Here is a 25,734-nt window from a genome sequence, read left to right as displayed (position 1 = left end):
GTTATCAACTATAGTTACCATATTATATGTTTGATGCTCAGGTCTTGTTCACTGTATAACACAATCTTATTCACCAGTCTCTTCCTATTGCTGTCTGTCTCCTTCCGGCCCCTGGCAAATACTTTTCTACTCTCTCTTTCTTTGAGTTTTTTTTTTTTTTTTTAAATTGAAGTATCAGTTCAATTCAGTTCAGTTGCTCTGTCGTGTCTGACTCTTTGTGACCCCGTAAACCGCAGCATGCCAGGCCTCTCTGTCCATCACCAGCTCCTGGAGTGTACCCAAACTCATGTCCATTAAGTTGGTGATGCCATCCAACCATCTCATCCTCTGTTGTCCCCTTTTCCTGCCCTCAATATTTTGCAGCATCAGGGTCTTTTCAAATGAGTCAGCTCTTCTCATCAGGTGGCCAAAGTATTGGAGTTTCAGCTTCAACATCATTCCTTCCAGTGAACACCCAGGACTGATCTCCTTTAGGATGGACTGGTTGGATCTCCTTGCAGTCCAGGGGAATCTCAAGAGTCTTCTCCAACACCACAGTTCAAAAGCATCAATTCTTTGGCGCTTAGCTTTCTTTGTAGTCCAACTCTCACAGCCATACACGACTAAAGGAAAAACCACAGCTTTGACTAGGGGGACCTTTGTGGACAAAGTAATGTCTCTGCTTTTTAATATGCTCTCTAGGCTGATGCTCAGACAGTAAAGCATCTGTCTACAATGCAGGAGACCTGGGTTTGATCCCTGGGTTGGGAAGATTTCCTGGAGAAGGAAATGGCAACCCACTCCAGTACTCTTGCCTAGAAAATCCCAAGGGCGGAGGAGTCTGGTATCCATGGGGCTGCAAAGAGTCAGACACGACTGAGCGTCTTCACTTCACTTTCACTAGGTTGGGCATAACTTTCCTTCCAAGGAGTAAGTGTCTTAATTTCATGGCTGAAATCACCATCTGCAGTGATTTTGGAGCCCAAAAAATAAAGTCTGACACTGTTTCCCCATCTATTTCCCAGAAGTGATGGGACCGGATGCCATGATTTAGTTTTCTGAATGTTGAGCTTTAAGCCAACTTTTTCACTCTCCTCTTTAACTTTCATCAAGAGGCTCTTTAGTTCTTCACTTTTTGCCATAAGGGTGGTGTCATCTGCATATCTGAGGTTATTGATATTTCTCCCGGCAATCTTGATTCCAGCTTGTGCTTCTTCCAGCCTAGCGTTTCTCATGATGTACTCTGCATATAAGTTAAATAAGCAGGGTGACAATATACAGCTTTGCTGCTGCTGCTGCTAAGTCACGTCAGTCGTGTCCGACTCTGTGTGACCCCATAGACGGCAGCCCACCAGGCTCCCCCGTCCCTGGGATTCTCCAGGCATTGACGTAGTCCTTTTCCTATTTGGAACCAGTCTGTTGTTCCATGTCCACTTATAACTGTTGCTTCCTGACCTGCATATAGGTTTCTCAAGAGGCAGGTCAGGTGGTCTGGTATGCCCATTTCTTGAAGAATTTTCCACAGTTTATTGTGATCCACACAGTCAAAGGCTTTGGCATAGTCAATAAAGCAGAAATAGATGTTTTTCTAGAACTCTCTTGCATCCTCCATGATCCAGCTGATGTTGGCAATTTGATCTCTGGTTCCTCTGCTTTTTCTAAAACCAGCTTGAAGATCTGGAAGTTCACAGTTCACATACTGTTGAAGCCTGGCTTGGAGAATTTTGAGCATTACTTTACTAGTGTGTGAGATGAGTGCAGTTGTGCGGTAGTTTCAGCATCCTTTGGCATTGCCTTTCTTTGGGATTGAAATGAAAACTGACCTTTTCCAGTCCTGTGGGCACTGCTGCGTTTTCCAAATTTGCTGGCATATTGAGTGCAGCACTTTCACAGCATCATCTTTTAGGATTTAAAATAGCTCGACTGGAATTCCATCACCTCCACTAGCTTTGTTCATAGTGATGCTTCCTAAGGCGCACTTGACTTTACATTCCAGGATATCTGGCTTTAGGTGAGTGATCACACCATCGTGATTATCTTGGTCATGAAGATCTTTTTTGTACAGTTCTTGTATTCTTGCCACCTCTCCTTAATATCTTCTGCTTCTGTTAGGTTCATACCATTTCTTTTATTGAGCCCATCTTTGCATGAAATGTCCCTTGGTACGTTTAATTTTCTTGAAGAGATCTCTAGTCTTTCCCATTCTGTTGTTTTCCTCTATGTCTTTGCATTGATCGCTGAAGAAGGTTTTCTTATCTCTCTTTGCTATTCTCTGGATCTCCACATTCAAATTGAAGTATAGTTGATTTAGAATATTATATTAGTTTCATGTATGCAATATAGTGATTAAGTGTTTTTACAGATATTACTCCATTGTTAGTCATTGCATGATAATGACTGTGATTCCCTACAATAGCAATATATAATTTTTGCTCATCTGTTTTATACATAATAATTTGTATTATTCTGTACAATTTGCCCCTTCCCCCCTTCTTTTTGGTCACCACTTGTTTGTTTTCTATATCTGTTTCTGTTTTTCATATATGTTCATTTGTATTATTTTTTAGATACCTCATAGGAGTGATATATAGTATTTGTCTGTCTTTGTCTGACTTATTTCACTGAACATAATATTCCTTAGGTTCATCCATGGTACTGTAAATGGCAGAATTTCATTCTTCTTATGGTTGAGTAATATTCCATTGTACACGTGCACACCCCACACATCTTCTTTATTCATTCATCTGTTGATGAGCCTTTCAGTTTGTTCCATATCTAAATAGAAATTCAGTAAAACAAGGATACTTTTTGATCCTGTAGACCAGTTGGACTTAATAGATATATACATGACATCATATTCAAAAACAGCAGAATACACATTCTCTTCAAGTGCACATGGAATGTTCTCCAGGATAGATCACATACTAGACCATAAAACAAGTCATCACAAATACAAGAAGATGGAAATTATATCAAGCATTTTTGCTCACCACAGTGGTTAGCAAACTGGAAATCAGCTACAGAAAGAAAAATCTGTTTTGATGAGTTTGACTTTTTCTTTTATATTCCAAATATAACTGGTACAATACAGTATTTTTCTTTCTCTATCTGGCTTATTTCACTTTAGTATAGTACCCTCCATGTTCATCCATGTTGTAGCAAATAGCAGGATTTCTTAAAAGATTTTGTATATTTTAGGTATTAACATCTATGTTTTGTAAATGTTTTTTTCTCAGTCTACGGATGACCTTTTTATTTTCTTAGAAGTGTCTTTTGAAGGTATAAAAATTGGAAAGGTCCAGTATATTGACTTTTTTTCTATACTTTCTGTTTTTTATGCCCTTTAAAAAAATTATTATGTAAAGTTAAGATCACTAAGATTTTCCCTTAAGTTTTCTCTAGACGTTTTAAATTTTATGATGACATCTGTTCCATTTTGAGTTAAATTTTGTATATGGTGTGAAGTAAAGTTGAGGTTCATTTTTTTTTAGATGGATATCAAATGTTCCATTATCATTGTCAAAGAGGCCATCTTTTATATAATGAATTGCCTTGGATACTTGTTGAAAAGCCGTTGGCCATATATGTGTGGGTTTGTTTATGATTTTCTGTTCTGTTACATATATCTTTATGCCTATTTTTTAGACCAATAGCACTTTATTACTCTACCTTTATAAGTCATGCAATCAGGAAGTATAAATCCTTAAGTTATATTTTCTTCTAAAATATTTTTGCTATTTTAGGACAATATTGACTAGTGATGACAGCTGACATTATTGCCATGTTCCCAGTTTTAGGAAGAAAGCATTTGGTCTTTCACCATTAAGTATAATATTAGCTATGGATCTTTCAGAGACGTTCTTTATTAGATTGAGAAACTTCCTTTCTATTTTTAGTTACTAAGTTTTTTTACCATGAAGTTTGAATTTGGCTACTTGCTATTTCTGCATTTATTGAGATAATGTTATGTTTTTATAGGATTTTTAAATGGTGAGTTTCAGTATTTGATTTTCAAATACCAAAATGTATAGTTCTAGGATAAACCTCACATGGTCATGATATAAAAACATTTTTATATTTTGGAGAGCTTGGTTTGCTCAAATTTGAAGAATTGTTGGATCAGTATTTATGAGGGGTTTTGATTTTCCTAGTTTGTTGAGTGCTTTCATCATGAAGGATACTGTATTTTGTTAAGCACTTTTTCTGCATCTGTTGCAAGAATAATGTGGATTTCTCCTTTGTTCTTTTGCTATTTGGTGTATTACATTATTCATGTAATTTATATATTTTCGTCTAATTTTTTAATTGTTTAAGGTAGAAAGGTACATCAGGACCCTTTTACTCCATTATAGCTGGAAGTGGACGTTCTGAACTATGTATTGTTTTTATATTTTAGAGGAGCAATCTGAAAGCAGATTGTTGATGGTCACAGCCAGAATTAAAATCCTGGTGTTTGTGGTTCCAAAGCTCATGCTTTTACCACTGTTCTTATTACTGGTTTAGTATGCTCATTTTGTGGTCTTTTTTCATATGACTTGTATGAATTTTGATTTGTCTAATTGCTTAATATATTTCTTTTCATCACAATCTCATTAAGCCAGAGGTCAGGAAGATCCTCTGAAGGAGGGCATGGCAACTCACTCTAGTATTCTTGCCTGGAGAATCCTATGGACAGAGGAGCCTGGTGGGCTACAGTCCAGAGTCTCAAAGAGTCAGACATGACTGAAATGACTTAGCATGCAGCAAACCAAAGTGACTCCTATAAACATAATAACCCAAGCTGTAGTTTTAAGTAGTTTCCATCAGGATAAATAATTAACTGCTGGTTGTGTTTACATAAAGATATCAGCTGCCATTTGCAGTTTAAAAAATTCTTAATAATCCCAGTTAACTAAGATGAGTGTATACTAAAATTTTTCCTAATATGAAGTACTTCTTTAAAACCCTACTACCAATATGCCCTGTTGGTTTCTCTTCAATAATCTCTGAAATCCTATTTTGAAATGTATTACATATACAAAACCAGGGTTTTTTTTTTGTTCTCTCATTCATATAAATGTTTTATGAATGAATTGTTCTTAGTGTAATTACATAAATATCTTAACAGTTTGTGTGGAATATTATCAGTTATTTTCATTCCCAGACATTTTAATCTATGGAAAAAAACCTCCTCCAACCTTTGGTTTTTACCACATGCCAGTATTTCCCAGTCTTGTCTGATTATAACAGTCATCTGAGTTGTTAAGAAGAGGGATTTCCAGGCTTTGCAGGTTTTTTTCAGTAATGCCAGAGTGACCTCTGAGGAGCTTTTTTGTTTGTAGTAAGCCTTCCACATGATTCTTATGATCAGGAAATTTGGCTCCATATATATCAAAGAGTGGCTCCTTCTTCCTATTTGTTTAGTCACATCACTTTTTCCATACACTGCACAAATCATTTTTTGTGGTTCAGTTGCCTTTTTACCTTTCTTGAAATAATAATAATATGCTGAATATGTTGCTTTTTTCTTCCATCTTCAACATTAAAATGTCTCTGTAAAGTCATCAGTTTTGTTTTTTTTCAAATACGTGTTGATATGACACCTATCACTATATAATCTAACCAAATTGTTTCAAATGAAGTTAAAGACAACTAAACACTACTAGAGCCATCTTATGAAAAAACTGAATGAACCCTTTGGCCAACCCAATATATTGGAATATTTTCTTTGGACTTTCTTAATATAGAAATTATTTTTATATTAGGTCATCTTTACTTGTTCTCCATGTTCAAAAGTTATTACTTATACTTAAATTTTATATTTTTAAAGTTCATAGTAACTGATTGTAACAAGCCTTTCCTCCATTAGTGATTTGATTTTTTACCATCTTTGTTCTGTTTTCATGCTTAATTAACTGAGTTAATTCTATGATCATGTTACCTTTTCCTAAGTTTCCTTAACTTTCTTATCTTCCTTTATTTTATTGTTATATCATTTGTTTTGCACCTTTAAATCCAAGTGCATGTTGACTTCTCTTACATTGCAGAATTTGCCTAAGAAATTTTCTGCTTTTTCTTTGGTTATGTTTTATTCCAGTAATTTTCAGGAAATATCCTATTTATTTACTTACTTATGGTTTTATTGAGATATCACTGACCATCAAAATTATATATATTAAGGTATACAACTTGATATTTTGATAGACATATATATTTTGATATAGTCACTACAATCCAGCTAATTAAAACATCTGTTACTTGTTAGTTACTGTATGTGTGTGTTACGATTTTAGATCTATCTTCTAAGCAAATTCCAAGAATATGTTATAATATTGTTAACTGTTATCACTATGCTGTATGTTACATGGCCAAACATATTCAACTTGTGTAACTAAAACTTTCAACCATTTGACCAGCATTACAGATTGGATTTTTTTACTCTATTTTTGCACATTCTTCCCTCTGAATTTTATTTTATGTATTTTGTTTGGAGCATTAAGATCCCATTTATTTTTCTTTCATCCTGATTATGCTTAACACGTGACCCTTGATACAGTATGATTAATTTTCCTTGAGCATGCCTGTTTGTCTTATACTTTCAGTCTAGTTTGAGAAATGATTATGTTGTTAATTTACTTGTGAAAGTGGCTATATGGCATGGAGATTGGGAAATCTTTTTTAGAACGTCATTCACATGTGAGTTTGACACTTGCTTTAGTTTGAAACATATCTAGTGATAGGTTTTACTACATTTAGCATGGATTCCTGGAGTCTGTACTTCTGTCAGAGAGAGCAGCTCCAGTGTTTAATTCCCTGTTTCACTCTGCCTTTTTCACAATAGCATGCCATCCTTATGGCTTTCAAGAAGGAGGAATTTGATCCCAACTGACGTTTTCCAGTTTTTTATCATTCAGCTCAGTCACTCAGTCGTGTCTGACTCTTTGCGACCACATGAATTGCAGCACGCCAGGCCTCCCTGTTCATCACCAACTCCCGGAGTTCACTCAAACTCACATCCATCGAGTCGGTTTTGCCGTCCAGCCATCTCATCCTCTGTCGTCCCCTTCTGCTCCTGCCCCCAATCCCTCCCAGCATCAGAGTCTTTGCCAGTGAGTCAACTCTTCGCATGAGCTGGCCAAAGTATTGGAGTTTTAGCTTCCTTCCAAAGAATACCCAGGACTGATCTCCTTTAGAATAGACTGGTTGGATCTCTTTGCAGTCCAAGGGACTCTCAAGAGTCTTCTCCAACACCATAGTTCAAAAGCATCAATTTTTCGGCGCTCAGCTTTCTTCACAGTCCAACTTTCACATCCATACATGACCACTGGAAAAACCATAGTCTTGACTAGATGGACCTTAGTCGGCAAAGTAATGTCTCTGCTTTTGGATATGCTATGTAGGTTGGTCATAACTTTCCTTCCAAGGAGTAAGTGTCTTTTAATTTCATGGCTGCAATCACCATCTGCAGTGATTTTGGAGCCCCCCAAAATAAAGTCTGACACTGTTTCCACTGTTTCCCCATCTATTTCCCATAAAGTGATGGGACTGGATGTCATGATCTTAGTTTTCTGAATGTTGAGCTTTAAGCCAACTTTTTCACTCTCCTCTTTCACTTTCATCAAGAGGCTCTTTAGTTCCTCTTCACTTTCTGCCATAAGGGTAGTGTCATCTGCATATATTGACATTTCTCCTGGCAATCTTGATTCCATCTTGTGCTTCTTACAGCCCAGCATTTCTCATGATGTACACTGCATAGAAGTGAAATAAGCAGGGTGACAATATACAGCCTTGACATACTCCTTTTCCTATTTGGAACCAGTCTGTTGTTCCATGTCCACTTATAACTGTTGCTTCCTGACCTGCATATAGGTTTCTCAAGAGGCAGGTCAGGTGGTCTGGTATGCCCATCTCTTGAAGAATTTTCCACAGTTTATTGTGATCCACACAGTCAAAGCTTTGGCATAGTCAATAATGCAGAAATAGATGTTTTTCTGGAACTCTCTTGTGTTCTCCGTGATCCAGCTGATGTTGGCAATTTGATCTCTGATTCCTCTGCCTTTTCTAAAACCAGCTTGAACATTTGGAAGTTCACGGTTCACGTATTGCTGAAGCCTGGCTTGGAGAATTTTGAGCATTACTTTACTATCATTAGCTATACTTTATTCATAAAAACTGTACTCTCTAGCTAAACTTGACTGTTAAGAATCAATATATGTAAAGTTGAGGATGAAGTATATGTAGTCAGTACTTTGTACCTAATTATAACTTATTTGGTGTATGTTGAAGAAAATTGATTTGTACAGTAACTAAGACAGTATGATGCTGGCACAAAACCAGAAATGTAGATCAATGGAACAGGGTAGAAAGACCAGAGATAAACCCGGGCACTTATGGTCACCTAATCTATGGCAGAGGCAAGAATATACAATAGAGAAAAGACAGTCGTTTTAATACGTAGTGCTGGGAAAACTGGACAGCTGCATGCAAAAGAATGAAATTAGAATACTCCCTAACACCATGCACAAAAGCAAAGTCAAAGTGGAATAAAGACCTAAGTGTAAGACTGGACACTATAAAACTTTTAGAGGAAAATAAGAAGAATACTCATCTTTTTGACCCACCTCCTTGAGTAGTGAAAATAAAAACAAAAATAAAGAAAAGGACCTAATTAAATTTAAAAGCTTTTGCACCACAGAGGAAACCATAAACAAGATGTAAAGTCAACTCTCAGAATCGGAAAAAATATTTCCAAACAAAGCAGTTGACAAGGAATTAATCTCTAGAATATATAAACAGCTCATGCCGCTCAATACCAAAAAATATAAAAACAAACAACCCACTCAAAAAATGGGCATAAGACCTAAATAGACATTTCACCAAAGAAGACATACAAATGGCCAAAAAGGACATGAAATGATGTTCAGCATCACTAATTATTAGAGAAATGAAGATCAAAGCTACAGTGATGTATTACTTCACATGGATCAGCATGGCCATAATCAGAAATGCTTTAAATAATGATGGAGAGGGGGTGAAGAAAAAGGAACCATTTTCAACTATTGGTGGGAGTGTAAATTGATACAGCCATGATGGAGAACAGTATGGAAGTTCCTTAAAAATCTAAAGGTAGAACTACTGACTCAGCAATACCACTACTGGACATACACCCTGAGAAAACCATAATTCAAAAAGATACATGCACCCCGATGTTCTTTGCAGCACTATTTCCAATACCCAGGACATGGAAGTAACCTTAATTTCCATCCACTGATGAATGGATAGAGAAGATGTGGTGCATAGAGTCAATGGAATATAACTCAGCTCCAAAAAGGAACGACACTGGGTCATTTGTGGAAATGTGGTTGGACCTAGAGACTGTCATGTACAGTGAAGTAAGTCAGAAAAAGACAAATGCTATATGCTGTCACTTGTATGTGGAGTCTAAAATGTGACACAAAGGAACCTGTCTACAGAACAGAAATAGACTCAAGGACATGGAGAATACACTTGTGGTTGCCAAGAGGAGAGGGTACAGGGGAGGCCTGGGTTGGGAATTTGGGGCTATTAGCCCCATAATAACTATTAGCCCTATAGTAGATGCAAACTATTGTATATAGAATGGATGAATAACAAGGTCATATTGTATCACACAGGGAATTAATACATATATGTGTGTATAACTGAATCATTTTGCCGTATACCAGAAGCTAATAACATTGTAAATCAATTGTATTTCAATAAAAAATTTCAATGGCAGGCCTTTATTTACTCTATTTCACTTCTTGCTATGGCCTATGGATTTGTTATATACACTGGATTATTATCCATTTGGGGAATAAATATTGAAATAAAAGACTGAAAGTCATTCATTTTTTGTTCTGTGCCTTATACAACTGGTTTATATTATTAAATAAAGACTGTTAAATTTCTTAACATGATATGTTAAGAATCTGATGTATCTGATGTGCCTTAGAATGAGCCTAATTTGAAACTTACTTTCTGTGGTTTTTGTTGTTGTTGTTGAAGGTAAACGAAATTGCCTTTATAAATACCCTTGAAGCCCAGAACAAACGCCATGATGTTTTATCAAAATTGAAGGAGTATGAGCAGAGGCTTAATGAGTTACAGGAAGAGCGTCAGAGAAGACAGGAAGAAAAGCAAGCACGTGATGAAGCTGTTCAGGTAGAATTTTATTCAGCAGGCATTTGTGAGCACTGTCCATTTCCTAGGCCTTTCAACATAGAAAAAGAAGTCAGTCCTAGACTCTGTTCCCAAGGGTGTATGGTTTAGTCCAGCATGGCTTGGAATCAGGAAGTCTGATAGCAAAGGCAGTGTGTACTTCTTCAGATAACGTTATCAGTGTCTTTGTCAATTTGAATCTCTAGTCTCAACCAGATGAAGAGCTAAATTGCTCTGGACAGATTATTATCTATTCTTTTCTAATTAGGTTGGGAAAGAATATGTTCCTTTCATCTATTAAAAATGGATTGTGTTTGAACCTGTGTATATAGCCTTAAGGAACTGGGCAATTTTAATGCTTATAACAGGGAACACCTGTCGTATATTGGGCAGTATCATCAGGTACTTAAACCTCTGTAGCATACCGTAAGTCAACTACCATTTTCAGAATGGGAAGAAAGGTTAACACATAAACATGAGTGATGTTTTTTAACTATTTTAGATCTTCCTCAAGATCAAGTATGAATGCAGACACATACTTTATTATAACTAATATTTATTTATTTATTCATTCAGTGATCATGTATTGAATTATTGCTGTTACTCACATGCTAAGCTTTGCTCGTGTGTGTGTTAGTCACTTAGTTGTGTTAACTCTTTGCGACCTGGTGGACTGTAGCCCGCCAGGCTCCTCCGTGTATGGGCTTTTCCAGGCAAGAATACTGGAGTGGGTTGCCATTAGCTTTGCTTAAGGACATGAAAAAGATAACGTCTTTGATCACAATGCAGAGACATATATGTAAATAAATCTTAACCCATTAGGATAAGTGTAACAGTAAAAGCGTTTTGGAAGCACAAAGGAGAACACATTACTCAAATTGAGACATGAGAAAGTCAAGAAAAAGCTTTCTGGAGGAGATGATGCCATAACCAAGATTTGAGTAATGAGATAGTTGCAAATGGTGGAAACAGGCATTCCATGCAGAGAAGGAGATAGGAGCGAGTACAGCATGTAGAGTTATAGACTTGATCATGAAGAGCTTTGTTGTTATGTTAAAAATTAGGGATGTTATTAATATTTTATGCTCCTTTATCTCACTGGTAATTTTAGAAGATTAAAATATCAATACAGCTTTCAAGTTTATTGGTTACTTCATGCTAGCAAACAGTCCCATATTCACCCAGTCTCTGTTCAATTTGTGTTCAGGGTCTTATTTTAATCTTGAGTGCCAAGGTAACTTATGTTTTAAAATACAGAATGTTACTATTAGAGAAAATTTAGCTTTTCCTATCAAAGGGACAGTACAGAGTTTCATTATTATCATTTAAAAGTTAAAGTTGTCCATCAATTAATATTTTTAGATGAATAAATGAAATAGGATATTTGAATTTTTAATCTGTGCCATCTCTTCAGCTTTATTGCTGTTTTTATTTCTGCAGTGGGACCATTTTATACAGATAATCATTTTGAAAATTGTGTGTTACTTTTGAATAAATATTATGCATTAGTAATTCAGAAATAAATAGATAATGATCTTTGCCTTAATGGTAAATAATAGAACGCAGTGTAAAAATGTAATAGAAACCTGTATAGGCTATAGCAGTATCACAGAATAAGGAATAATTAGCTCTGTTGCTGAGAGGGGAATGTCAGGGAAAGTTCTCTGAATGAGGTGACTCCTTAGCTGGATTTTGGGGGAAAATATATGAGTAATATTGTATATTTTTTAATAGACTTCTGTGGTTACTTTTTCTATATTTATTTTGCAGATTTGAAAATACAGCAGTTATTTTCTGTTTAAAAATTACTCATTTCATAATTTGGAACACTTATTAAGGCTTAAAGGAAAGTAGATCTTTTCTGAAAGTAGTAAGGGATTTTTGGTAGTCATTAACACATTTTTTGATTACTCAGAATTTTCTTTTTTAAAATGTTGAAATTTCTGGTGGATTTAATGTTCAATGGAAAATTTAAAACCTATATACATAAGTTTAATCTGTATATTTATAGTAGAAAATTTATTGGTTTTATATACATATATATATAATTTAAAACATTTTTTAATGTATAGTCATTACTAGATGTGCTAGGCACTAAAGCCAAACGTATAAATACAGTAATAGTAAGATACTGACTCAGTGAATAATTTAGAGAGGCCCCCATCTGCTTTAATTGTACTCTCAAAAAACTTCCAAAATTAATTGTTAAAAGAAGTTGTGATTCTTGGGTTTTTTGCAAGTGAAATACTAAGTTAATGCTACCGTTGTATATCCTTAATTTGCCATTTTTGTTATATAAATTATTGATAGGTTAGTTTTAAGCCCAGTTTCCTTAGATAGTCTGCCTTGTCCTCTTGCCATAATCTTTTGATTTGCAGGCATAGAGGGCAGGGTTACAAAATCTGTTCTTTGGCCACCATAAACATATCCTTGACTTTGAAACAAAGTACATGGGAGTCTGAGAGGTTTCAGAAGGCTTGAGAGGTAGATGTCTTTCCAGTTCAGCTGCTGTAGGTTTATACTTTATATTTGTAAGCTTACAGATTTATGATGAATACTATTTTAAAACTTATGCTTCATTTGTTTAATAGGTATTTATCAAACTCCCACTCTGTACAAGATGCTTTTATGGAGTGCAGAGTTTCCTATCTTTAGGAAACTTATATTTTAAAAAGGAAAATACTAGCTGAATTTACTGGTTTTACTCACAGGTACCAATTTTCTTTTCTAGTTATTAAAAACAGAAATTAGAGGATTGGGTTTTTTTTGAAATTCAATTATTTGTTAGTACAATGTTGGAGTATTTCTTATATCCCTAAAAACATTCAACAAGTTTTATTTATGCATATAACTTACATTGCATATACACATAAAGTAACTGTTTTATATAATATTAGTATATTTAATTTATAAGACCAAGTTATAATTTTAAAAACTATATTCCAGAAGATTTTGTTTTTATAAAATATGAAATGAAAAGTTCTGGTTTAATTATACTTAAGCTTTATCTTTTTGCATTTTAGTGTGGCAGTTGTGTTTTCAGATATACTGCAGATTTTAAAAAAAATACTTCAAGTAAATTTGAGGTTAAGAGAAAACTTTATGTTTTACTCTTCAGTTTTTCAGATAATTAATAGCTAAACAAGTTGCTACATATTATACTTAGTAGTGAGAGGTAGATTAATCCATGAATAATATTTCAGAAAGTAATGACTGTTTAAAATCTATTTGGATACCTTTACCAGTCTGCAGTCTGTCAAATATACTCTTCTGGAATCAGTACATTTCCTCTAGCTCCCAGTCCCCTCTCCAAAAAGAAAAAAGAAAGAAAGAAAAGAATTAGGTACCTTTTGGTGGTACTACTTTAAAAAGGTTTTTTTCCCCTGCATACATACAGCTTCTTGTAGAAATAAAGTTACCATTGTGAGTTAAGTTAATTATTAGAAATATTTACTTCTCTCCTCAGTGTTCTTGAGACAGAAACTGCTTTATCTTCAGTCATTTACTGAACACTTTACATCATACTAAACACTTTGTTAGGTACTTACCTATATTAATAATTTAAATCTCACAACAAATGGTGTGTCTCTTTAAGGTAAAATGACTTGCTCAAAATTATCTAAGTAGTTGTTACTAGAGCCTAGATCAGTGTGTTCTATTTATCATAAAGAGTTGTGGCCAGGGAGATGTTGTGTAAGCTACCTAGAGAATGGGGATGAATTGAAAGAAATACATCGGTATATCTAGTAATATGGTGAAATATATACAGAAAGTATATCACAGTATTTTAATGAAGTATCTTCTACCTTAATAATGATTATAATAAATAATTACTGAGAATTTAGTATATGCCAAGGCCTGTGGTAAGTGCTTTTCATGTATTATCTCATACGTTCTTTACAGTATCCTTAAAAGTACTATTGTTATTTTTTGTCTTCTAGAAAACTAATTCAACTAGGCTGGAGTCACCCAACAGTAAATAATGGAATCAGGGAACAAAATTAGAGAGTCTAATGCAGTATCCACTCTCTTATCCACTATGCTATGTTATAATGCCTCTTTCTCCTGGCCACGAACTTTGTGTGTGTGTGTGTGTGTGTGTGTGTGTGTGTGTGTGTGTGTACAGTTGCTCAGTCATGTCTGACTCTTTGCAACTTGTGTGTGTGTGTGTGTGTGTGTGTGTGTGTGTGTGTGTATGTGTATGTACAGTTGCTCAGTCATGTCTGACTCTTTGCAACTACCCCATGGACTGTCATGTCTGACTCTTTGCAACTACCCCATGGACTGTAACCCATCAGGCTTCTCTGTCTGTGGGATTATCCCCTCAAGAATACTAGAGTGGGTTATCATTTCCTCCTCCAGGGGATCTTCCCCACCCAGAGATTAAACCCATATCTCCTGTGGCTGCTACCTTGGCAGGCAGATGCTTTACCACTGAGCCACCTGGGAAGCCCGGCTACAAGCTTTTCTTCAGTTAAGAAGAAAGCTTAGTTCAGAAATAAATTCTGTTAATTATGCTTTCTTCATCATATTCTGTTGTTTCTATAACCATCTAAACACAAGGGTTTAGAAGTGATTAAACATAAAATATTTATCAGATTCTCAAAGAATATAAATAACATAATATCTACTAAAATAACATTATTCTTTTTTTATTAATTTATTTTAATTGAAGGATAATTACAATATTGTGATGGTTTTTTCCATACACTGACATGAATCAGCCATGGGTGCACATGTGTCCCCCCATCCTGAAACCCCCCCCCACCTCTATCCCCACCCCATCCCTCTGTGTTGTCTCAGAGCACTGACTTTGAGTGCTCTGCTTCATGCATTGAACTTGCAGTGGACATCTATTTTACATATGGTAATAAACATGTTTCAGTGCTTAAAATAGCATTTATTCTTATAATTATTTGTAGCACTGATAAATGACGTGTGAAAGCCAGATGTTACTGATACTTGATTTTTGTTTAAATTCTGAGAAACATAATGACAAGTCAGGTATTTGTCTGTCTTGAATATATGTCTATGTCCAAGCTATGTCACCTTTAATCATCTTCATCTTACACATAATTCTAACATCTTTTAAAACACTTCTGATACTAGGAACGTAAGAGAGCTCTAGAAGCAGAACGGCAGGCCCGTGTAGAAGAATTGTTAATGAAGAGGAAAGAACAAGAAGCCCGAATTGAACAACAGAGGCAAGAAAAGGAAAAAGCCCGCGAAGATGCAGCCCGGGAAAGAGCTAGGTACTTCATTTGCTATCTCGATGTTTGGTCCTGATGAACATTTTGTAGTGAGTGTATATTCAGATCAAATTTTGAAGCTATTTACTATCATGTAGATTTTTTAGAAATAGTCACATATACAGAAATGTTTTACTGAATTTTGATTTCCAGGAATTAAGACACCCTACTTAAAATGGAAACCTTTTGAACATTCTGTTGGATGGGAAACTTGAGGTTTCAAGATATTTTCAGTTGTAAGAAATAGAATTTGATACTAGCTAACTTAAGTATTGGGAGGAAAAGTGACAGGAAGTTAGAGGAACAGGTTTGGACTTGGTCAGACATCAAAGGCTAGGTCACAGGAGCTGCAGCAGTGGTCCTTTGATGGAAGTAATCCAGTTAGTATGTTATCTTTCTCATTATAATAAATGACACTTATCCATTCCTACTTTTTAAAATCTCTCGTTTAAGATTCAAAGACCAGGACACTCAAAGCTGGTACTCTGGGGCAACCTAGAGGGATGGGGTGGGTAGGGGGTGGGAAGGGAGTTCAGAATGGGGAGACACATGTACCCGTGGGTGATTCATGTCAATGTATGACAAAAACCACCACAATATTTTAAAGAAATTATCCTCCAATTAAAATAAATTAATTAATTTTAAAAAAAGATTCAAAGACCAAAGACAAAGCATTTAATTGGCCAAATTGATTTGTGCTTTTTGATCTTGTTTATGAAATTTTTTAATATCCCATGTCATAAGATATTCTTCAAAATGTTATGGTTTTCAGTTTGATACACATTTAGGTTTTATATCCTTTTAAGGTAACTTTTAGATATAGTATAAAAAGAAAAATCTAAATTTATTCATTTGCCTATGGTACTCATTTGTTGAATGCACCATTGTTGAAGAGTCTAGCTTTTAACCATTGAACTGCCTTGCTACCTGTTCACGATCAATTAATCATAGATGGGACAGTTTATTTCTGGACTCTGTCCTTTTCTTTTGATGTCTCTTCTTACTTTAGCACCACACTGTTTTAACTACTGTAACTTTATGTCAAGTTTTGAAAACAAGTAATATAAGTACTCCAGTGTTGTTATCCTCTTTCAAAATTGCTTTCCAAATAGTTTTTTAGGGTATGTTCACCATTTTCTTAAAAATAAAATGTTTCCAAGCTTTTTTATAGCAACTGCCTCGAATCTATAGATTGTTGTGGGGAGAATTGCCACCTTTATAATATTGTGTATTATGTACGAATATGGTGTGTGTCTCTGTATCTGCTTTAATTTCTCTCAACAATATTTTGTAGTTTTTAGAAAATAGATCTTGTAATTCATTTCATTTCTTAAATTTAGTTCATTTCTTAAATCTATTAAGTACTCTTTTTGAGGTCATTGAAAATGGAATTATTTCATTTTTGGTAGCATTTTTGCTATTGTATAGAAATACAATAAATTTTTTATTCATCTTATTTTACAGTTTTTTAATGATCTTGCCCAGTTTTCCTATGAAAACTATTAGTGTTTTCTTTTTTGCTGTTTTTGTTCTTTAGGACATTTTCATAAAGGCTCGTGTCATCTGCAAATAGCCCTTGCTTTACTTCTTGCTTTGTAATACAGATGCCTTTAATTTCTTTTTTCTTGCCATATTGCACTGGCTAAATCCTTCAATACTGTGAATATTCTTACTTTTATTGTTTTTGATGAAAATCCAGCCATTAATCATACTGTTTTGCCACTGTATATGGTGAGGGTTTTTTGGGTTTGTTTTCTATTTCTTTTTTACTTTGTTTTTTTCACCAGTTTAATTATGATTTGTCTAGATTGTTTTTCTTCATGATTATCCTACTCTATTACATTAGTGTTTTCATCAAATTTTGAAAGTATTTGGCCACTATTTCTTCAGATATTTAATTGTCATTTCTCTTCAGGTTCTTCTGAATTGTAGCAGTTTCTCAGACTTTCCATGGTTTTGATGACCTTGACAGTTCTGAATAGTGGTCAGGTATTTTGTAGCCTTTTCCTCAATTAGGATTTGTCTGATGTTTTTCTCATGGTTATATTGAGGTTATGATTTGGGGGAGGTGAATGTGAGTTACCATTTTTCAAATGTCAAAAGTTCATGATATCACCTTGTGTTTTCACTGATTTTGTTAGTCTTGATCACCTGGCTAAGGTAGTTTTGTTAGATTTCTACACTGTATACTTTAAATTTCTGATATACTATCATCCTTGGAAGCAAGTCACTAGGCACTGGCTAAGCTGAAGAGATGGGGAGTTATTCTCTACCTCCTTGAGAGAAGAATTCCTACATAAATTGTATGCACTTCTTCTGTACAGGATATTTGTTCTATTTATTAAATTCCTGTTTTATATCAATATGTCATTTATACATCAGTATTATGGCATGTATTCTCTTACTCAAATTGGTTCATCCTTGGACATTGAGAGCTTTTTCATTTGACCCCCATTTGCCTTAGATACACTTCATCATTTTGGTTTTTGAGTATATCCTTACTTCCTGGCACTGAAAGATGCTTCAAATTCATCTTATATTTTCCCTGCTGCACCCCTCGAATCAGCCATTTGTTTAAGGATTCCTAGTTTCTTTTGTTGTAAAGTTTTTTAAAAAATCTTTCTCTATTGAGATTTTCTGTTGAATCATTGTCATGATATTTTTTCCTTAGGTTGGCATACTATCTTTTAATTCTCAATAACATATTTATAAAAGCTGTTATAGTTCTTGTCTACTAAATCCAACATGAGGCTTCATTCAGAAAAGCTTCATTTGACTGCTTTTTTCCTAAGCATGGTCTTACTTCTTTGTACATCTCAGTTTGTGATCGTTTCCTCTCCTGTTCTCTTTGTCTTTGGGAATATTAGCCTTTTCTATCCCTTTCATAATTTATAGACTTTTATACAGGAAAAGAGATAAATGTATATTTTCAATATGCCATAATTAAATTACGATTCCAATGAAGTGAAAGTGAAAGTCGCTCAGTTGTGCCTGACTCTTTGTGACACTGTGGACTACACAGTCCATGGAATTCTCTAGGCCAGAACACTGGAGTGGGTGGCCGATCCCTTCTCCAGTGGATCTTCCTGACCCAGGAATCAAACTGGGGTCTCCTGAATTGCAGGCGGATTCTTTACCAACTGAGCTATCATGGACTGTACAGTTCCTGGGGTCACAAAGATTTGGACACGACTGAGTGACTTTCACTTTCACAATCCCAGAGCTAGTATTTAAACCCATTCCTGGGTCCAGAGCCTATTAGGTTGGTGCAAAAGTAATTGCAGTTTTGCATTGTTGAACTTTGCCCTTTGATATTGGAATATGGTTATGTTATACATCATTTTAATGCACATTTCTCACTTTATGTTTTTTGCTAATGACTTATTACTTGCTGTGTATTTTATATTTATTTTAGACCATAGAAATGATGTTAGACAAAAAACAAATTCAAGCAATTTTTTTATTCAAGTGCAAAATAGATTGTAAAGCAGTGGAGACACTTGCAACATCAACACATTCATCCCAGAAATTGCTTAACAAATGTACAGTGCAGCAGTGGTTCAAGAAGTTTTGCAATGAAGATTGAGAGCCTGGAAGATGAGGAGTGTAGTGGCAAGCTATCGGAAGTTGACAGTGCCCAACTGAGAGACATTGTTGAAGCTGATCCTCTTTCAACTACATGAGAAGTTGCTGAAGAATGCAACATTAACCATTCTATGGTCATTTGGCATTTGAAGCAAATTGGAAAGGTGAAAAAGCTCAATAAGTGGATGCCTTGTGAGGTGACCAAAAGTAAAAAAAAAAAAAATGTTGTTTTGAAGTGTCTTCTTGTCTTGTTCTGCACCACAGCAGCAAACCATTTCTTGATCAAATTGTGACATGCAATGAAAAGGGGTTTTATTCGATGATAGGCAACGACCCTCAGTGGTTGGACCGAGAAGAAGTTCCAGAGCACTTCCCAAAGCCAGACGTGCACCAAGAAAGGTCACAGTCACTATTTGGTGGTTTGTTGGTGGTCTGATCCACTCCAGCTTTCTGAATCCCAGTGAAACCATTACATCTGAGCAGTATGCTCAGCACATCGATGAGACGACTGAAAACTGCATGCCTGCAGCTGGCACTGGTCAACAGAAAGGGCCCAGTTCTTCTCCCTCCATGGCGACACCTGACTGCATGTCACACAACCAAAGCTTCAAAAGGTGAACAGATTGGGCAACGAAGTTTAGCCTCATCTACCATATTCCCCTGACCTCTCGTCAACTGACTACCACTTCTTCAAACATCTCAACAACTTTTGCAGGGTAAACATTTCCACAGAGAATGCAGAAAATGCTCTCCAGGAGTTCATCGAATCCCAAAGCACAGTTTTTTGTACAACAGGAATAAACAAACTTGTTTCTCATTGGCAAAAATGTGTTGATTTTAATGGTTCATAGTTTAATTAATAAAGATGGGTTTGAGCTTAGTTATAATTATTTAAAATTGACGGTCCAAAGCCACAATTACTTTTTCATCAACCTAATATTTGTATAACTAACAATGTCTGTTGCTTCCCAAATGTTAAACGTGCAATAATATATCCAAGACTTAGTAGGCACTGTGAAAAAATAATTTTATTTTTGTATTTTTTTGTATTATTATATTTTTTTAACCTCATGAGATTTGTTACTGTAAACATTGAGTTTATAATTTTTGCTGTCTTCTTACAGGGACAGGGAAGAACGATTGGCAGCACTCACAGCTGCTCAACAAGAAGCTATGGAAGAGCTACAGAAAAAAATCCAGCTCAAGGTAGGAATATTGTATATTTTACTTTGACATTTTAGAGCTGTCTTAATGTAGCATGGGATTAATATTTTTTCTTTTTAATTGTATAAAATTGGATTAATTTGTGTTACTAATTTTTGGAGTTATGTGGTTTGTCTATGATCATTTCCAACTCAGCTATCTGAAACAAATTACTTTAACAACATAAAGCCATTGAGGGAAAAAATTTAAAGAATTTTAGCATTTGGTTTTATTAAGTAATTTGTTAATGAATCGAGGACATTACTATTAAACTTTTAATATTTATAGACCTCTAATACTTTAGAAATAAATTAAAATATTGTTTCAGTGCTTATGAATTGCATAATTATAGCTTGGGAGATGACGATAAGCTGATATTTTCTAGAAAGTCTTTGCCATTGGTGGTTTCTAGCAGTGTGAATATTTTACATTATGTCATAATTATTTACATGTTGGGGTTTCACAAGGGTAGTAAATTCCATAGAGTAGAGGATCCTATATTACTGTTTGTTAAATCTAATGCAGCAAATACTTACTGAATCTGGTGGTAGGTATAGGGATACAGAGGTGAGTAAGACAGGGTTCTAAGTTTTAAGAAACTCATAATCTAGTGTGAGATTCAGATGCTAAGCAGATAATTTCTATATGGAAAAAGATAATCATGGAGTGTCATGAAAATACAGAGGAGGAAACACATAAGTTAACATGGGTTTCAGAAGTCAGGAAAATAATTTTAGAGGATAATTTCTAAGCTGAATCTTGAAAGAAAGATGAGTTGAATAGATAAGATGGGTGGGATGGCACCCAGCCATATAAAATGATATAAGCATGAAGTCAAAAGTCTGAAATAGTATTTTGGGGTTTTTTTTGTTTGTTTGTTTTCTGGGAAGTTGTTGGAGATGATGTGGGTAGAGGTCTGTGTCACAATGGGCCTTTTCTGCTGAGGATAAGCTTGATCTTTATGGTGGGGAAACATTTCCCATAGTATGTTCCATGAAGTGCTTCTCATGTATGTTATGGTCAAAAAGATATGTAAAATGTTGCTCAGTATGAGCTAGGTTTATTACATCAGTGCAGAGTGACAAGCCTAGAGCCAGTAAGTAGCTTTAACTTACTATTTTCCAAAGTTATTTGACCACAGAAACTCTTCTGCAAAATGCTTATTAATAACCCAGAGTATAATTCCATGGAGTACCCTTTAGAAAATGTTGCTATGCATGTAGGGGATGATAAAGGGCTTTATATAAATTCTTATCATCAGCGTCCAATATTGAATTAAGACATTCTGTTATTTTAGAAAGTTTAATGGAAATACTGCTTTTTCAAGTTCTCGGTGTAATGAATAAATTTCTATATTTTTACACTTTAATTTTATTTATAGCATGATGAAAGCATTAGAAGACACATGGAACAGATTGAACAAAGAAAAGAAAAAGCTGCCGAGTTAAGCAGTGGACGACATGCAAATACTGATTATGCCCCCAAATTAACCCCTTATGAAAGAAAGAAGCAATGTTCTCTCTGCAATGTCCTGGTAGGTTGTCAGTATCAGTGTTGTGATGAGACGTTACAATTTATTACTAAAGTTTATTAAACTATGGATATATATTCTCCAGTCTTAAAAGTCATACAAGGCATGTGCTGAGTACCATGAATTTCTTTAATGATTTTTATGCAAAGTAAGTATAGATAGTACAGAAACAGTATCAGCTTTTAGGAGTAGCAATGCAAAGGACCAAAGCATGCAGTTGCTGCTCAAATGGATGTTTACCTAATGATACTAATGATATTTTAGCCTAATGATACCTAGGTCAGTATTTTGGGATATTAGGACCACAAAAGTAAAGCAACATTTTTCAGTGCTGAGACTTGAACCCTTATACTTAGAAGAAATGATACCCTGTTAAGGTTGGCTTTGAAGACAAGCCTTTTTTATCATCTGTCTTCTAGAGGAGTCTTAGAATTGTATTCTAAAGAAAACATTTTTAAGACTAATGTATAAATTGTAGAGCGATTGCAAGTTGAGTATAATATACTGGATAGAATGTATAATATTTTAAATAAAATATAATTAAATGTTCACTACATTGCTTTTATATTATGCTTTTAGATCTCTTCAGAGGTGTATCTTTTTAGTCACATTAAAGGAAAAAAACACCAGCAAGCTGTGAGAGAAAATAGCAGCATCCAAGGGCGTGAACTTTCAGATGAAGAAGTGGTAAGCTTGACTTTGGTTCATTTACGTGTATTTATTGAGTACCTTCTATATTCTCTTCTACTATGAAGAAATCCATGTTCGTATGTATCTCTGTGATTATCTAAAGCTATATTTAGTAACTACTACAATATAATATGGGCTTCCCTGGTAGCTCAGTGGTAAAGAATCTGCCTGCCAATGCAGGAGATGTGGGTTTGATACCTGAGTTGGGAAGATTCCCTAGAGGCAGAAATGGCAACCCTTTCCAGTATTCTTGCCTGGAAAATCCCAGGGACAGAAGGAACCTGGCGGGCTTTAGTCCATGGGGTCACAAAGGAGTTGTACATGACTTAGCGACTAAACAACAATATAGTATACAAATATCTTTTAGTATGTATATTAATAAGAAACATAGAAATAAGAATTTAATGCTGTTTATATAATTTCAGTGCATAAAACGGGTTTATGGATATATATACTACCATGTGTGAAATAGATAGCTTAGTGGGAACCTGCTATATAGCACTGGAAGCTCAACTTGGTGCTCTGTGATGACCGGGAGGGGTGGGGTGGGGGTCAGGTGGGACAGAGGTTCATGAGGGAGGGGATATATGTATACATATAGTTGATTCACTTCGTTGTACAGCAGAAACTAACACAACATTGTAAAAAAATTATACTCCAATAAAAAAAGAAAAAGGTTAATAAAAGGTTTATGATATTTTGATATTTTAATAATTTAAGAGTTGTTCAGTGATACTCTGTGTTTGTTAGAAAATAGCTAACAATATAAAAATCATAGAAATTGATAATTTTGTATCAATACAGTACGTAGGGATTTTTGGAAATGCATTATTTATCTACCTATAATTACTGTTAACATGGAATTTAGATTTGTAGAAGTATTCTTATAAATGTTTTAATTTGGCTGTGATTGAGATATGGATGATACTGCTAACCTCTTAATTTGTTGGTTCTGAATGTACTAAGCAAATTTCTAAAGGTACCCAAAGATGAGAAATTCATGTTTTTCAGGCATCCCTTAAGATATCCAGGAAAGGTTATTATGGTTCTGTGAGGGCAGTACTTGTGTGTAGGTGCTTAACTTAAAAAGTGAAAATATGTGTTTAACTTTTTTGTTTTAATTATGGTATATATTAATAGAACACACAGATTTAAAGTATATGACTCAGTGAATTTTTACATTTGTTCCATTCATGTCAGCACATAAATTGTTTCTTGAATCCTGGAAGGCTCCTTCATCCCCTGTCCCAGTTGTGCCCCACCCCCCAAAGGTTAACTAGTCTCTGACTACCCTCAGATAGTCTTACACTGTTCTTGAATTTCCTATAAATGATGTCATACAGTATATACCTTTTGTGCTTGGGCTTCTTTAACTTATCCTTAAGTCTGTGAGATTGATCCCTAATGTTTATGTGAAGCTATAGATCATTCTCTTCCTTAGCTTTTTGTCAGTGCCTTCCAGACAAAGACCTTCAGGAGCACGTCTGCAGTTGAGCAGAACTGGGCTTATTGATTTGTTACAAAAAGAAAAAGTGCACACTATGGGAAGTTGTAGAGTTTCTCAATAAGGTGTTGGAACGGACTTATTCTAGGAATTGGGTTTTTGCTTAGGTGATTTGGATAGGGGAGAGTATTCAAAGACATGAGATTTTGCTCTGGATTGGATACTGTCAGGAAGTAGAGGTAATTTTGTGGGTTTTTTTTAAATATATTTATTTATTTGGCTGTGTCTGGGTCTCAGTTGTGGCAGGCTGGATCTTCCTGTTGGCTCATGGAATCCTTTGCTGTTGTGCACGGGCTTCTCTCTAGTGGCGGCATGTGGGCTCTAGAGCCCGCAGACTCAGTAGTTGCAGTGTGCAGGCTCTCTAGATGTGGTACATGGCCTGAGTAGCTGTGGCATGGGCCTAGGTGGTCCCCAGCAGTTCCCAACGGACCAGGGACTGAAGCCATGTCCCCGGCATTGGAAGTTGGACTCTTCAACGTTTGGACCACCAGGAGTCCCTTTTGGTTGGTTCTTAATAGATCTTACCTAGGTAGGAGGAACCGGAGAAGGCAGTGGCACCCCACTCCAGTACTCTTGCCTGGAAAATCCCATGGACGGAGGAGCCTGATAAGCTGCAGTCCATGGGGTCGCAAAGAGTCGGACATGACTGAGTAACTTCACTTTCACTTTTCACTTTCATGCGTTGGAGAAGGAAATGGCAACCCACTCCAGTGTTGTTGCCTGGAGAATCCCAGGGACGGGGGAGCCTGGTGGGCTGCTGTCTATGGGGTCACACAGAGTCGGACACGACTGAAGCGACTTAGCAGCAGCAGGTAGGAGGAACAGAGCTGCTGTTTTCTAAGTTTCTGATATGACCAATGTTTGAGGAGAAATTACACCCGGTTAATTTGACTCAATCCTTCTAAGGATTTTTGCCCCTTGAGTTCCAACTATTTTAACAGCTCTAAACTGAATTCTGTCTCCTCAGCTCAGTACGACTGCCACTTTCAGCTTTCACTGTTCTCTCATGCCAAAAATTGGCATAAACACTTAGGGCAAAATCCAGAGTGAATGTGGAGCTCACCTCCTGTGCTTCCCTCCTGTTTAGGGATCATGGTCTCAAGTTCTGGCCGTGTTGGCTGTTTTTAATGCCTTCAAGTAGGTCTTTTGTATGTTATTTGCAACTTTTGGAGTTCACTGTGCCAGTTCACTGTGGCTGAGATTGGAAGTCTTTAAATGTTTAATTTTTGTATATCCTTTGTTTGACATAATGCTTGTTGCATAGTAAGGCATTTGAGAAAAACTTACTGAAATAAGTTGAACTGTAAGGTTATACAGAATGGCTTTAAGTACCAAATAATAAAGGTGAAATAAAAAATGGAACTAATCATCTATTTAGTTTACCAAAAATAATTTTTTACCTTTTACTCAAAGTGGGTATTTTAAGTATTATGGGATTTTTTTTTTTTTTACTTGAATCATTCATGTGCTTGTCCCCATTCTCAACTCTGCTGTTTATAACTAGAGTCATGTGAATGTGTGTTCCACTTTTTAAAAACCCTAAATTGTATCATTAATTAAATTTGTTTTTGGCTCTGCTGGGTCTTCTTTGCGGCGTGGGCTCCCCTTCGTTGCAGTGCGCGGCCTTCTCGTTGCAGTGGCTTCTCCTGTTGTAGCTTCTGGACTGGAGAGCACAGGCTCATCAGCAGTGGTGCACGGGCTAAGCTGCTCCACGCCACGTGAGATCTTCCCGGGCGATGGATCGAATCCACATCCCCTGCATTGGCAGGTGGATTCTTCAACACTGAGCCACCAGGGAAGCCCCATTAATTAGAATGTAATTAGTCTCTTTAAAG

At 35.7% G+C, this 25,734-nt stretch overlaps 1 protein-coding gene across 13 annotated transcripts in view; it reads left to right on the top strand.

The window, feature by feature from the left end:
* SCAPER (S-phase cyclin A associated protein in the ER) overlaps window positions 1-25,734 on the top strand; it is a 396,299-nt gene that overhangs the window by 111,784 nt on the left and 258,781 nt on the right. For 8 of the 13 annotated variants that reach the window (XM_042235193.1, XM_060401714.1, XM_012098651.4 and 5 more), the window contains exons 16-20: window positions 9,985-10,140; window positions 15,247-15,389; window positions 20,096-20,177; window positions 21,556-21,708; window positions 22,285-22,392. In XM_042235193.1, coding sequence (XP_042091127.1) covers window positions 9,985-10,140; window positions 15,247-15,389; window positions 20,096-20,177; window positions 21,556-21,708; window positions 22,285-22,392 — 642 coding nt within the window. The remainder of the gene's footprint in view (window positions 1-9,984; window positions 10,141-15,246; window positions 15,390-20,095; window positions 20,178-21,555; window positions 21,709-22,284; window positions 22,393-25,734) is intronic. The other 5 variants (XM_060401720.1, XM_060401719.1, XM_042235194.1 and 2 more) reach the window with 1 other exon arrangement.

Source organism: Ovis aries, chromosome 18 (assembly GCF_016772045.2).
Source record: "Ovis aries strain OAR_USU_Benz2616 breed Rambouillet chromosome 18, ARS-UI_Ramb_v3.0, whole genome shotgun sequence".
Taxonomy (NCBI): domain Eukaryota; kingdom Metazoa; phylum Chordata; class Mammalia; order Artiodactyla; family Bovidae; genus Ovis; species Ovis aries.
This window is presented reverse-complemented; position numbering and strand designations above follow the sequence as displayed.